Source organism: Biomphalaria glabrata, chromosome 1 (assembly GCF_947242115.1).
Source record: "Biomphalaria glabrata chromosome 1, xgBioGlab47.1, whole genome shotgun sequence".
NCBI classification, from domain to species: domain Eukaryota; kingdom Metazoa; phylum Mollusca; class Gastropoda; family Planorbidae; genus Biomphalaria; species Biomphalaria glabrata.
The window spans coordinates 12,663,413-12,678,170 of record NC_074711.1 but is presented as its reverse complement, the minus strand read 5'-3'; the positions used below and the strand labels follow the sequence as shown (position 1 = coordinate 12,678,170).

The 14,758-nt window shown below is 34.9% G+C and overlaps 1 protein-coding gene across 5 annotated transcripts in view; it reads right to left on the bottom strand.

Moving 5' to 3' along the window:
• Window positions 1–7,517: 7,517 nt before the first annotated feature.
• The window catches only part of LOC106065197 (matrix metalloproteinase-21-like), a 77,104-nt gene continuing 69,863 nt past the window's right edge, over window positions 7,518–14,758 (bottom strand). For all 5 annotated transcript variants that reach the window (XM_056022691.1, XM_056022705.1, XM_056022710.1 and 2 more), the window contains exons 4-7: window positions 12,181–12,474; window positions 11,715–11,966; window positions 11,280–11,455; window positions 7,518–10,840 (exon numbers count right to left, since the gene is read on the bottom strand). In XM_056022691.1, the coding sequence (XP_055878666.1) occupies window positions 10,544–10,840; window positions 11,280–11,455; window positions 11,715–11,966; window positions 12,181–12,474 (1,019 nt within the window). In that variant the 3' untranslated portion in view covers window positions 7,518–10,543. The remainder of the gene's footprint in view (window positions 10,841–11,279; window positions 11,456–11,714; window positions 11,967–12,180; window positions 12,475–14,758) is intronic.

Sequence of the window (14,758 nt, the reverse complement as noted above, 5' to 3'; positions counted from 1 at the left end):
TTCTCATAAATGTTTTGAATCTCCAAATCGTCGTCTTCCTCTGGATCAGGGGATCTCAACCTGTGGGTCCCGACCCCCTTGGGGGTAGGGGTCGCCTAAGACCATCGAAAATATGAATTGTTATTGTCTACTCTTAAATTGCTGTATGTGTATGGGGGGGGGGGGTCGCGGAAGAGTGGGGGATTGTAAAAAGGGTCGCCGAGCTTAAAAGGTTGAGAACCACTGCTCTGGATGCTGGATACATGCCATTTGATCAGATTTCTGTAAATTGAATACGTTTTAGCTATGTCATTAGTTTAAATCTTACAAAACTCTACAACACCAAGGGAAAAAAAAGCTACACTTGTTCTAATTTTGTTCAGAGTCTATATTTGTTATGGTGTAACTGTGATTGTACGAAACTACGCGGATTTAATAATCCAGCTGTAAACTGTTTAATTTTACGCTATAACGACACAGCTGTAAACTATATAATTTTATCAAGTTTTTGTGACGCAGCTGTAATCTACATAATTTTACAAAACTATTGTGACGCAAAAACTACATCATTTTACATGGCTATAATGACGCAGCTATAAACTACATAATTTTACCTGGCTATAATGACTCATCTGTGAAGTACATAATGTTACACATTTGACACTAATGAAGCCATTTTACCTGGGGTCATTTAAGTTCTTTTTTTTTTCCCGTCGTCTGCTCATTTTTTTTGGACGTCAGCTTTTCTTTGGTGTCAAAGATAGATAGATGTATCTGACGCGGTGTTCGTAAGAATTCTTCTCCAGCTGTCCATTTCGGAAGCAAGCTGTTAGAAGTGTTCTCGTACGTTTCATCAGAAGTAAGCTGACATCGGAGCTTATCTTTAAAGCTATTCCCGCCCTCCGTTACACTTACCTACTTACCTTCTTGGAGCTCAGCGAGACAAAATTGCTTTCAGCATCCGTTCATCCTATTCAATTTAGTTGCGCCACCCAGCGCAGATTTGTTATAATCAGGGCCGGATTTGGGGCTAGGCAGGCGAGGCTATTGCCCCGAGTGATCCACAAGAAAAGGGCCAGAATTTCAGTCGTGGTGAGACGTTGTAAGATTGAGCTCCTAACAAAGCAATAACCTGCCTTTGTAACTCTTTTTTGGAATGTTGGGAAGTTAAACAAAGTGATTTGCGAGATAGCATAGAATTTTTTGATCTGGTAGAATTATGCATAATGTTCTACCCATTGCTCCATTTGCAGCACTTGATCAAAGATGATTATGTCATCCTTTGACTTAAGTGAGGCACACTATCTGGTGTGAAGTCAAGTGACCTTTTCATCATACCCTCATATAATCCTCTGATATTTTCACAATCAGAACAAGATTAGCAAAACTCTCTAAGTGTGTCTGGGAAAATACCAAACTGGCCATGACAAATGCTAACCTTCAACGCCTGTGTAGTGAGAACTTTCTTTACAGTTATGAGAGCTATTCAACATATAGGAAGCGGTGAATAGTGTGTATCTTTGGGGAGATCGTGACTCAAATCAGGAAGTTTTGAAATGGCTAATAAAAAGAGTCACACAGTATCTATGCTCTTCTGACATGCTTGGACATGTCAGCCGAATGTCAGATGGAAGCATTTTCCTAAGAACATCCTCTATGCTCAGCTTAAAGAGAGAGTCAGACTCAGGGCCAGCCTTATGCCACTGCAACCTATGCGGCCGTAGTGGGCCCCGCACTTTCATAGATCCCGAGCTAAATCTAGGTGTAAATTATTAAATTAAACCATTATAACTTATATTACAGGGTTTCCGCGGTTCTCCTGATTTGCCAGGAGCTCATGGAAATATCCTGAAATTGCAAAATACACAAAAAAATTCAGTGAAGTATATAACTATAGATCTAAACATATCTCGATCTCTTTAAAAAAAAATCAAAAGCGATAAATAAAATAAATAAATAAAAGTATGTTGGAGGAAACCGCGCAAGATTGGACAGCCTGGAGACAGACTGTGCGAGATGGGTAGGAGGCTCGGGGAAACTATTAGGAATGTTGCGGCTGTAGAATAGACAGAGGCGGACAAAGTGTTAAAATCGGCCCTGGCATTTCTATACAATCCGGCCCAAAAATTACATATCATATGATGAACATCCAATCCTAGGTCTACCTGTCCTCAAAATCATTATGTTAGTTTCATAATGTATCGATAACTGAACGCATGGTACAATGAATTCTTTATAAGAATTTATAAGAAATTCATATGTTGCTTTTTAGTCGCCTTATGTTGCTTTCTAAGTGTGTATGTCCTACAAGGATGAAGCCTGCTAGTAGTAGTGTCTACGGATATAGGTATTACATTATTTCGGAAAATATGTTAGATTAAATTAGTATTATGTATGTAAAAGATTTTTTTTTTTTAATAAAAATGACGCTTAGAAGGCCCCTTGTATTATATTATAAAGCCTTTAACCAAGTTGATACGTTCTATAGTGGCATTCATGAGACACTTTCGGTGGCCCTACCGGCACATTTGGGTACCAGCCCACATGCATTTGCCCCAAAAGCCCATATCACCAGTCCGCCCCTGGCCGTAGACAAGAGAATGAAACAGGTATAAAACAGATGCATTCACATGCACGAACTGTGACAAACTTTGCCGATTCATAATCAACTAGTTTAGTCACATCAGAAGAGACCAAAACTAGTGATTAATCTGGATGAATGAAGTGCATCCATTGTCTTATCTTATCTTATCTTATATAATACAGACGTTACTTCAAAAAAGATCATTACGTCCTACGCGTCATGCATTTAGTCATGCATATTAACCAATGACTTAAATTCTGCCAAGTCACTGGTTTTCCTGGCTAGCTCAGACAACCCATTCCATGCTCTAATAGCACTAGGGAAGAAGGAGTGTTTGTACAAATTTGTCCTAGCATATGGGACGAGGAATGTGCCTTTATCTTTGTGTCTTTCAGAGTATTTTATTAAATTTTGTTTTTGTATTTGAAGATTATGGTTCAGTGTTTTATGTATGATTGCTACTTTACTTTTGAGCCTTCTGTCCTGAAGGCTTTCTAAATTTAGTGATTTTACTAAAGGTGTTACTCTAGTCAAATGTGAATATTCGTTTGTTATGAATCGCACTGCTCTATTTTGTGTCTGTTCTAGTTTCTTAATGTTTTCTTGAGTTGAGGGGTCCCAAATAGAGGATGCGTATTCTATTATCTTTCGAGACAGAAGGAGCCATATTAAGGTTTAACAACTTTGTCGTGGTAAAGAAGTGTCGGAATGTAGCCTGCTCGTAATATATAAATGCACATTTCTTTACGGCAGTGGGTTAATCCAGGGCTTTACCTTCCAAAAACTCGAATATACACTTTTTAAAACTAAAATATGCATATTAATTTTTTTTTTAAAGAACAACAATTAGCTTACATATCAAGGATATGGTCTACTTTTAGATAGAAAGTAAAGTCAAAAGTCAAGTCCCCCTTTCAGAAAATGCGGTCTATAGGGCAGATGATGAAAAGGTCATCTGTTTCTGTAGCCCATGCTTAACAAATGTTTGTTAACGAGGGTGTCATGTGGCCAGCACAACGACCAACCGCTTTTACTTTTCCCTACCTAATGTCAGGTACCCACTAGAACTTGTAGGACTTAGGGGCGCCCAAAGATCCCGAAATTAAAAATCCCATTCTTCACCAAGATTCGAACCCGGGACCCCCGTTAAGTTAGATTTATTATAATATAATGAAATCGGATTTTCAATATCTTGTCTACTAATTTAGATGTAAACGTGATCTAAACGTGACAGACGGACGAATAGACAGACCACACAAAACTAATAGTTTCTTTTCCCCTTTTCGGGGTTGGTTAAAAAAATGTCTTGAATAAAAAAATTATTGCATATCATAATGAAGAAAAAAATACCGAAAACAATTCTAATGATACATTTTCTTATCCCACCGTGTAACCCTAAAAGTAGTAAAAATTTTGAAATAAGTAAATATTTTTGCTGAATAGCAAAACAAATATATATCCTATAAATATAAACTTAGATCTTGAATCTAGATTTAGATCTAAAAACTAGTTCTAGATCTAGCTAGATTCTATGTCTAGTTTGTATGACAAATGACTATGGAGATATTAAATTTTTTTTGCGAGGGGAATATCTTGTCATTTGTACACAATTGTAGCTGAAAGTAGGTCAAGAATATTTTTTTTCGTGTTGCCAATTTATCTAATTTTGTTAGAAGAATAAATCTTTTTTTAGTTTCTCTTTATTACATGTAACATGTTATTAATTTTGAATGCATGGATATGATTAATAATTATTATTTTTAAAAATATAAGTGTGAGCTAATAAATATATGGAGATGCTGTGGCTGAGGGGTAAAGCACTTGGAACAGTAAGTCCCGTGTTCGAATCCTGGTGAAGACTCTCGGTGGACCACTTCGGGGGCCGATTTTTGTTTGTGTTTCCACGCTGTCTTTGTAACCTTGTTGTTTTTTTTTAAGCAATCTAAAAAAAAAATGTCTTCCTCCGAAGCAAACGGGCAGTTTCTCAAGCTAATGGACTTAATGCTTCACTAATTGCCATGCGATAAGTTGACATGCACTTTCAACTCAAGTGACCACGCTTGTTGACCTTTCCCTCACACAAATTTATCATTAGACTTGATGTTTCCCCTCACCTGTCATCGATCATTAATGTTGAGTACGTCTGCTGGCTTGTAATGGATCTGGTTAATATCTTTCTATTGTGAATACAAATATTGGGGTTTTAGCTCGTATTTGTATAGTTTCTTGACTTAATTATTTAGGCTCTTAAAAACACTGATTGGCTTTATTTTCGAACTTAAGAAACGTAAATGTATAAAGATGGAAAACCATTAATTTAATATATATCAAATGTGTGAAAGAGAGAGAGAAAGAGAGATTGAAGAGGCAGAGAGTGAAAGAGAACGAGTCAATTCAACGGAAATATCTTTCCTCCTTTATTTATAAATGCAAAGTAAAAGAAAAATGGTCTTTTTTTAACATACTTTAAAGGTGTTTGAAATAACAAAATTAGATTAAAATTAGATCCCTTTTGATAACTTGATGTGCTTAAAAAGAGGTATCCGTGTTGAACATTGACCTGGTAAGCAGCTATCAGCTTCTTCATTACAGTGATTTTTTTTTCAATGAAAGCGCTATTGTTTTTACATTTACCAAAGAGTCGAAGACTCATGTAACTCTAGACCAGGGGTTCTAAACCTGTGGATCGCGACCCCCTTTGGAGTCGATTGACGATTTGCCAGGGGTCGCCTAAGACCATCAAAAATAAGGATTGTTATTGTCTATTCCTCTATTGTTGTGTGTGTCTAGGGGGGGGGGAGGGGCGCGGCAGAGTGGGAGATTGTAAAAAGGGGTCGCCGAGCTTAAAAGGTTGAGAACCGCTGCTCTAGACCTATGTAAGCCCCCCTCCAAGCAGGTGTAATTTGTTACATTCGATGACTCGTATCCCTAAATGAATTATTCAACATTTAGAATCGATGCTAAATACAAAAAAAAGTAAAGTAAAAAGTAAAGTTCCCCTTTCAGACTATGGGGTCTATATGGTAGATGATGTAAAGGTCATCTGTTTCTGTGGCCCACAGTTAACGAGGGTGTCATGTGGCCAGCAAAACGACCAACCGCCTATAAGCCTACTTTAACCCAACTAATGTCAGGTACCCATTAGAGCTGGCTGGACTCAGAGGCTCCCTAAAGATCCCGAAATCCAAAATCCCAGTCATCACCACGATTTGAACCGGGACCCTCCGGTTCGGATGCCAAGCGTTTTACCACTCAGCCACCGCGCCTCCAGATGATAAATAAAGATGTAATTAATACCTACTTTGACCACCCTCCGTAATATTTTATTTTCACCTTAGCTAATGGTTGTGCTTCCTTAATCCTTTATCTTATCTTATCTTATATAATACAGGCGTCACTTCAAAAAAGAAGATGATTACGTCCTACGCGTCATGCATTCAGTCATGCATATTAACCAATGACCTAAATTCTGCTAAGTCACTGGTTTTCCTGGCTAGCTCAGGCAACCCATTCCATGCTCTAATAGCACTAGGGAAGAAGGAGCATTTGTACAAATTTGTCCTAGCGTATGGAACGAGGCATGTGCCTTTATCTTTGTGTCATTCTGAGTATTTTATGAAATTTTGTTTTTATATTTGAAGATTATGGTTCAGTGTTTTATGTATAATTGCTACTTTACTTTTGAGTCTTCTATCCTGAAGGCTTTCTAAATTTTGTGATTTTACTAAAGGTGTTACTCTAGTCAAATGTGAATATTGAATTGAAACGGTGCGCTATTTCTCTCTTTGTCTTTCTCTCTTAATCACAAAATCCTTCTCCTCATCTCTCTCTCTCACTTTCCTTCTCCATCGATCTTCGTCTTTCTTCATCTCCTTCTGTCTCTCTGGACTCTGGACACCCCTCCCCTTATTTCCCTTTTTTTTTTTTGTAGTCTACATTTAGTAGTAGTACTAGGAATTGAATATCGAATATAAGAATATCTTATCTTATATAATACAGGCGTGTGTGTGTGTATATAGATATGTCTGTGATCAGATCATTATCGGATATGAATTTGTTTCCGTTTTCCAGTCTAGGTATAATATATATATATATATATATTATATAGGTCTGTGGATAGAAACGTTTTGTCGTCTGCTAACTTAGACGAGATTTGCTCAGAGATCTAGACTACATTCTAAACTAGATCTAGATCTATGTCTATCTAGACTCTAGATCTATTGTAGGTCTTACTGTCTAGAATCTAATCTAGAAGTGCTTACTACGGTACTCTAAAAAGCTTAGACTAGACCTAGTGTAGATCTAATTTACATTTATGATAGAGATATACTCATCTAGTTATAGATCTAGATCTAGAATCTAGATCTAGTTTAATACTACTAGTGTAACTAGTCTAGAATCTAGATAGTAGATGTTGAGATTTTGTTACTTTGTCTAGAATTGTAGACCTATTTAGCTTACAACATATCAGGTTCAGCTTCACTTGATAGATTTTAAATCTTGGTAGATTTTACGGTAATCATGGTTTTGTTTTTGATCAGGCGAGGACATCAAGAAATGTGAAAAATACATCAAGACGCTAACCTTCATGATTACCGATTTTACACCCATGGCCATACTTTTAATAACATCCAAAATGCATTGATTCTTTTAGTATTATTATCTATTATTATTTTAGTTAAAGGTTTATCATGGGCATGGCCGTGAGTGGGAGTCAGGGTTCAACCTCTCTCACCTTTGTTATCATATCTAGGCCTAAAAACTAGATCTAGTTTTGCTTCGGTTTTTAAGAAAAAAAAAGGGTGTCATCAGTATAGCATAGGAAGATTTTGAGGTTGACCCCACCTCTTTCCAATAAAAGACTAAAGCAAAACTACAGTTAGACTTGTATGCATGTGCTCCTATAAATATTTGCTACATAACAAATGATAATAAAAAAACTCAAGACTAGCAGTGAAGATGATAGCAATAAATATCATTATTTCAAATGTACACACAAGTATTTAGAAAAAAAAAACCTAGCCAACACTTAAAAATAACAATGTTCAATATCAAAATTGTATAACTTCATATAAAAGCAACCATCTAAGTTCAAAGAAACATTGGAAATATAAGAGGCCTATCAATAAATAAAATATTAGAATGAAATATAACTATTGTTCATTCAGGCATAGCACATTAAACATAACAAGCCATTTCAGTCTACATTCCCACATACTACTAATAATAAACTATTGTACTAACATAAATTGTATGTTATACAACTCTTATGCACTTTTTACTTTGTATGTTGTGCTTTATGTTTGAAATATTTCATTAATGATTTGAATTTCATGACTAGTACATGTCAAATTAAAATAATTCCTAATATGCTTTCAACACCATATCCCCATTTGCATTCAATTACCAGCTTTGAATATGATGCATATTAAAACTGTCTGTTTATCTTATTTGGGAAGAAAAAAAAGGAGCAATTTTGACTTTTAGCTAAAAGCTAGATTTGAAATATAGTGTTTGTTCTGATTCTGTTATACACATAAGGTGCAGTAAAGTTGGGCATTAAAATAAACCAGTTTTAGTTTTCCTCTATCACAAATGAGAAATTTAAAAAAATATATATTTCTCCCCAATTTTAAAGGCTATGTATATGGAATCCTATTTTTTTTAAATCATCAAGGTGAAAAACTGTCAATAAGAATAAAAAACAAAACAAAAAAAAACCCATTAACATAACATACTGTTTCATTTGCAAATATAGAAACAAAAAAAAATTAGTAAGTGAAAACAACTGCAACAATAACAATTGTCAATGTCACGCCAATATTGCACTCTATGTACAAGAAAAAAAAATTGATTCTATACCAAAAAATGATAAATAAATAGCTTAATACACAAGTGCAAAAATAAAATTGCATTTAATGTATCAATAAAAATGTACACAAAGTACTCCAGAAAGTCTTAATGAGGTCAGTAAGAGTATCGCTTGAAGTAAATGTACATTCATGTCAGCATCAAGATTTGTTTCAGATGTTTTCAGGGCTTTAGATATTTACTAGGATAAAGGTACTCTCATACATATTTTAAAATTAGCTAGGAGTGTTTGTTAGTTTAGAGTTTAAAGGATCATCAACAAAGCAGTTAGCCCTTTCTGCACAATATATGTTTTGTTTGAACACATGTCAATAGACATAATCGTGAAGGGTTAGGATATCTCATTAGGACTAAATAATCTTTTCCAAGACGCCACACATTTTTTTTCTGAATCTATTTCAATGTTACTGAAGTAGAACTTTAAAATGTCAGCTTACAGCCAACTCCAGATATAAAATTTTCTAAATTATTTTATATATATATAATATTTATCCCATTGAGTAGTCTGCATTATTGATTTCATTATTTAGTTAATCTGAAAGGTGGCCAGCTTAACAGCAGATTCTGTGCAATAATTGTGTGTATAAAATAGCAACAATTGTGTATAATAAAACTGTAGACTTAGGGAATGTTTGACCAAAATTGTATGTGCCAATAAAAAAAAATTGACATTTAATGTGTATTGAGAAATGATATTATCAACAACCAAATCATTCTTTAATTTAAATAGTAATTAAATGCAGGTGACAAACCAATATAGTACAGACAACATAAAGACACATTCTTAAAATTTTAAAAATAAACCACTGTTTGCCAAATTTATTTTAAAGCACACACCTTGTGGAAAGTTGAAAGTTTTTCACATTTTTAAAGGATATTTAAATTTTATTTGCATATACATGCGATAAAAACAAATTGCAATATTTAAAAAAAAAATAAATTATGGCAAACACTTGGATATAAAACATACAAAAATATAACCAGCAACAGAAGTATTTATTGGCAAAACTAACTCTTAAAGGCATCAAATGACTAAATGAGTTAGCAAACAGCTATACTAAGAATAACTGTACACTTATTAGTTAAAGCATACTTTAAAAGAAACACAGAATTAAATAGTATACTGTCACAATTTTATTACTATTTTTTCTATCGGTAGAATGACTTTGTTACACAATATTTTTTTATTATGCAAACAACTCCAATGATGAATTGATGTGTTGGTGGTATTTTTTTTTCCCAGTATAAAAGTACAAAAATTATTTCTTTTTTCTTTTCTTTTTTTTTTTCTTTTTTTTTTTCAATGACAATGATATTCAAAAGAGATGTAATGAGATGAATGATTTTGTGAAACAGATTTACAAAATATAAAACATAATGACCAATTTATAATCACATCACTGGCCTAAGAGGAGATGATCCACCTCATGATAAATGTGTTATCTTTAAAACGATAACATTCGATACCAGCCAGACAAAACTGGGTATCCACAAGTGGTCTAATTTTTATTATAACATAAAAACATTTATAACAAGAATATTCAAATATCACAAAATATGCCAACATACAGGTTATAATGTGTCTTTCATCTTTACATGGCCTTGATAAATCACTGCAGCTGATATGTTGGTATCTATACATGGGCAGGACTGTAGCATACAGAGATAGAAACACAAGTTCTATAGCTATTCTTATAAAAATTATGTTGCTCAGGCCCTTTATGGTTAGCGATGTATGACAAATGCAATCCCGATCTTAAGGTTTTTAAGTAGTTCTGTAAACTACCAGCAGAGTAATGTCTAATGTAGCATGGCTTGATCTATGGCAAGTCATTATTGTTACACTACACATTTTGAAAATTCACTCATAACCTGGTCTTTTGTGTCCTACTGGACAGGTTTTTTTTTTTTTAACAACCTCATTAAATGATCACTGTGTTCACATTTATGATCTTGTCATTGTCAGTGCATGCTATATCTGTACAAGGGAGCTCCTAGTCATCTATATAGATATAAAGTTTGTCTAGGACCATTCGTAAGAGAATGTGCTCTGCACAAGCAATAGAGATAACAACAAAGAATTAAATATATGATGACAAATGGCATTGGTCAGTGTTTGTTCATAATATTAACATCACAAACGTCCTTCCATTTGTGATACCAAGGTCCCACATACTCAATACTATTTACAGTTCTTCTTTGCCTAGGGTCAAATAATTTATTTCTCCAGAGATCTTCTCCTTTGAAAAAGTACATCATTTTGTCTTTATAGGAATAATACACAACATCCAAGTTGCTGGGCAAGGGATTGTGACCTTCTGCAGGTGGAAATTCTTCAATTATTTTTCTTTTGCGAACACAACATCCCTTTTCATTGTCTGTAGCTGTTGGATTGTAGACGTAAACCTATAAAATGATGGGAGGAAAAAAAAAAGGAAAATTTGAATACCATGCTAAAGGTAAGTGTATTTCATTCAAATAGCATCATGAACTCTTCCTCAGCTTCTGTTTCCCACCTAGCACCTATTTGGAATAGGAGGAATTTTCATCTACAATTACAATACATCTTAATTAATGAATTTCCTTCTATCCCTCATTAATCTTTCCTATTTAACAACAGGTCATTTCCATTTCAACATAATAATATTTTGTTCCAATTCAAAACTTTTTTTTTTCTCTTACATTGTCTCTTAGTGATGTTTTAAAAGCAATTATCTTGCACTCATTCTATTCTGTTGTCTCTATAACATTGAGGTAGTATGGTTTGAAGGTCTGAACTCTTTATATATATATATAGAGAGAGAGAGAGAAAATATGTAAAGCTATTTTTAGAAATTATTCTTACCTCATCATTTTTAAAGAAATACAGGTTTCTATCCCGTAAGTCAAAAAAGACACTGTCAATGTTGTCAGGTATGCTTTCAGTTTCTCCAGCTTTGGGTCCAAAGTCATCTTTGATAAGTCTGGGCCACCCTTCTACAACACTGTCTTTATCACTGTTATATTTGTAATAGTATTCACCTAAATGAAAAACACAAAGATTAGGTTAATAAAGAGCCAATCTTATTTTTAAAAAGTTGAATGTGTGTTGTCTGAAGTCTAACCACTGCCTCTGTGCCTTACTGAACAGTGGATAATATATCTGATTTTCATATTGTTGGAAACTACATTTCTTTAGTATAATGTGCCACAGATGTTGTGATATGGGTTAAGAGCAGTTTAAATTTTGATTTAAATGAATGGATTACTCTTTTAAGAATAAATGACAAGGTAAACATACCTTTGAAGAAGAAAGCATCAGGTATAAAGTCCTGACCATTGTAAAGAAGGACATGAGCATAGCCATCTAAGTTGTTGGGTACACCATTCCATTCTCGAGCAATGTAAAGTGGATCACCATAGCGAGTTCTATTGGCATGGTTCTCATACATCCAATAGTGGTTGTCACGGAAGAAATATGTGTTGTAAATGAGTTGGTTGTCCCTTTTGCGCACCCAGTCAAAGGCCGTGTCGAATTTACCTTTGCAGACACCTATCAAATATAACATTAATAATAGTTATAGTATCTGTCACAATATTTATTTCATCTTGTAACAATAAGAAATAGCCATAGTAAAAGTCATAGATATTTAGATATTTCAGATTGCATTTATTAACAATTAGAAAACATCATATCAATGAATTCTAAAATAGCTAGATGAATAATTGTTCATTAAAGCTGAATTTGAAAGCTGAGACCAACTGACCATAGATATTTTGTATTTCGTGCCGATCATCCCGGGCCAGTTCAAACTCTGGAGTCAGTTCCTCTGCGTGGTAAATAGCATACATGATAGAGTGGGATTTGTTAGTGTGTGAGAGACCCAAAACATGACCTATCTCATGTACGGCCACACGCAGCAGATAGATTCCATCGTGACTGTAGGAGCGAATGGATTTAAAGTTCTCCTCATCGTCAAAGTGCATGTTGCCAGCATTCCAAGAATGAGCAATCTCTCCGCCATTACCATCAAAATCATGCTCGCAGTTTTGATGTGAACCTGCCGAATCCAGACAAAAAAACAAAAAAAAAACAAACATGAAGCATTCGTGAGTGGGCATAAATGAGGAGAATCTAGGGGAGAGCAACACTAGTCTACAAAGCAAAGGCGTTTGTTGATAAACACGATTCAATAGAAATACAAGAGATGGCGGCCCTTGTTGTTTATATGACGTGGTTCCGTTTGATAGCGGGACTACCATGTTTATTTGATAGTTTTCAGTTCAGCCCAAGATAACAGCATGGGACAATAACATATGTTTTGTCTAGCAAGCTAAATAATTGTTTATATTTTTTTTTCTTTGAGTTACTGTAAAAGAGCTTTTTTTTTTTGTTAATTTTTTTGTATATCATTAGACCGCCCACAAAATTCATGTGTGAGCTATCAATCAACAGTATTTAAATTTATATAGATCTAGAAATACAGAATTGGAGATAGTAGACTCTTTTTTTAAATAAAAAAAAATGGTTAAATTTAGGCCGACGCGACCTGTTTGTTAAATTGTCAACCAGTCAGGAGCTATAAGCCCTGGGCTCAATAACGGCAAACTGTAAAATTAGTTCTGTAGCAGTACAGAAAGGTCATCGACTGTTAGGTCTTGTCGATGAGCTCTATTGCATTAAACTTAAACTGTCACCAGAACAAGTGTGACAGCTATTTTAACATGTTTCATTCCTTGTAGACGTTTTCTTGTGCTTTTTTTTTGTTGTTCGTGTCACTGCTCAGTAAAATGCAGATTTATCCTTCAGCACCTTTTTTTTTCTTCATATGAGGTCAAAGGATTTGCAGTTCTCTACTGGGATTATTGTTGGTCATAAAATTCCAAAAAAATTATGTTAATATTGAATTATAAAGCACGACAAACGCACGAGTATACACATTTGACTTGAGAGTTGACTCGTAATATTTCCAATTGAAATCCTCGGGATCGACTTCAAAAGAATGATACTGTGAGAGATATAGAGGCTTTATTTGAACAGCGAATTTCATTTTGTTTTGAATTTACAAGTAAGCCTTTGTGACGAACTTTGTCGGGGCCGCTGTAGTATGGTGCTGAGAGAGCTGTCACAAGCCTTTTTTTTTATATTATTTTTGCCCCCCCCCCCAATTCTCATTTCAGTTAACAAGAGCGCAGGGTTAAATTGTTTCCCAAACGTAGTAGAGTTCGTCAATGGAATTGTAATTTACACCGACACACACACACACACACAATTTCAACAAAGGTTGCCGTATAACAACGTGTAGAGGTGCTCGCATACAAAATTAAGACTACTACAGTTGATAGGCGCCAGGTTTCCTTAAGTGTCCAACGGTCAATCCACTTAACCAGGCCCGTCAACAGGATATGACAAATATTAACGCTGATAGCAGATCGCTCACTGTACGGTGGCTTATTTCAAGTCTCAGACTGTATACATATTGAGAATCACTAACTTCTTATTAAGTCTGACAAGTGTAACAACTGATAAGGCCTTGACGAGAAACTGACGGAGTCAATAAGGAGTGTTGCTTCTCGCCATTCTATTAGTCCAGACATGACGCACATCTGTAGCCCCTGACGTAATGTTCGGGCGATAAAAGCATTATCCTAGTTTTATAAACATAACACATTCAACATAGACTCTTACAGCTAATCCAGTGCACTGACATCTTTTTCAAGGGAAATGTGTACAAAATCAGTACGCTGTTGCCATAACCCTGACACTTAGATATGGAACTAATTCCAAGCAACGATTATACCAATGACAGCGCTCCTAATTGATTGCTTAGTTAACACTATGACCTCCTTAGTTGACGGTATTTTTCACTTAGAATTGAAACATTCTTGCGCCAACCGTCAAACGCAATATGCGTCTTCCTTCATTCTCATATGTTGGAGGGTTCATATTTTCAATAGTCAATTAAATGTTTCTAGGCTTTGCCCTAAGCCTTCAACTGGGCCCAATCTTTCAGCCTCATTTGTTTTAGGTTATAAAATTACTACCTTTTTAAACTTTTAGTAGTGAAACAAAAAATATTTTGATACCGGGTATTCATTTAATTTATTGTAGTGAGAATGGAGTCACGTACATCTAGGTGTCTGCAGCAAAAGCAGCAGAAAATGTGGGAAGTGTAAGGCAAAGGTGCACTCCATTAATTGAGAAATACAACAGCACTGGTTAAAAAACAAACAAAATAACTGCAGTTTGCAAAGGGTACCATCAATAACTACAACCTTGTACAACTTTCTGTTTGTGTTAGTTACCATAAACAAACACAGATGTCTATAAGAAAGTCATCTGTC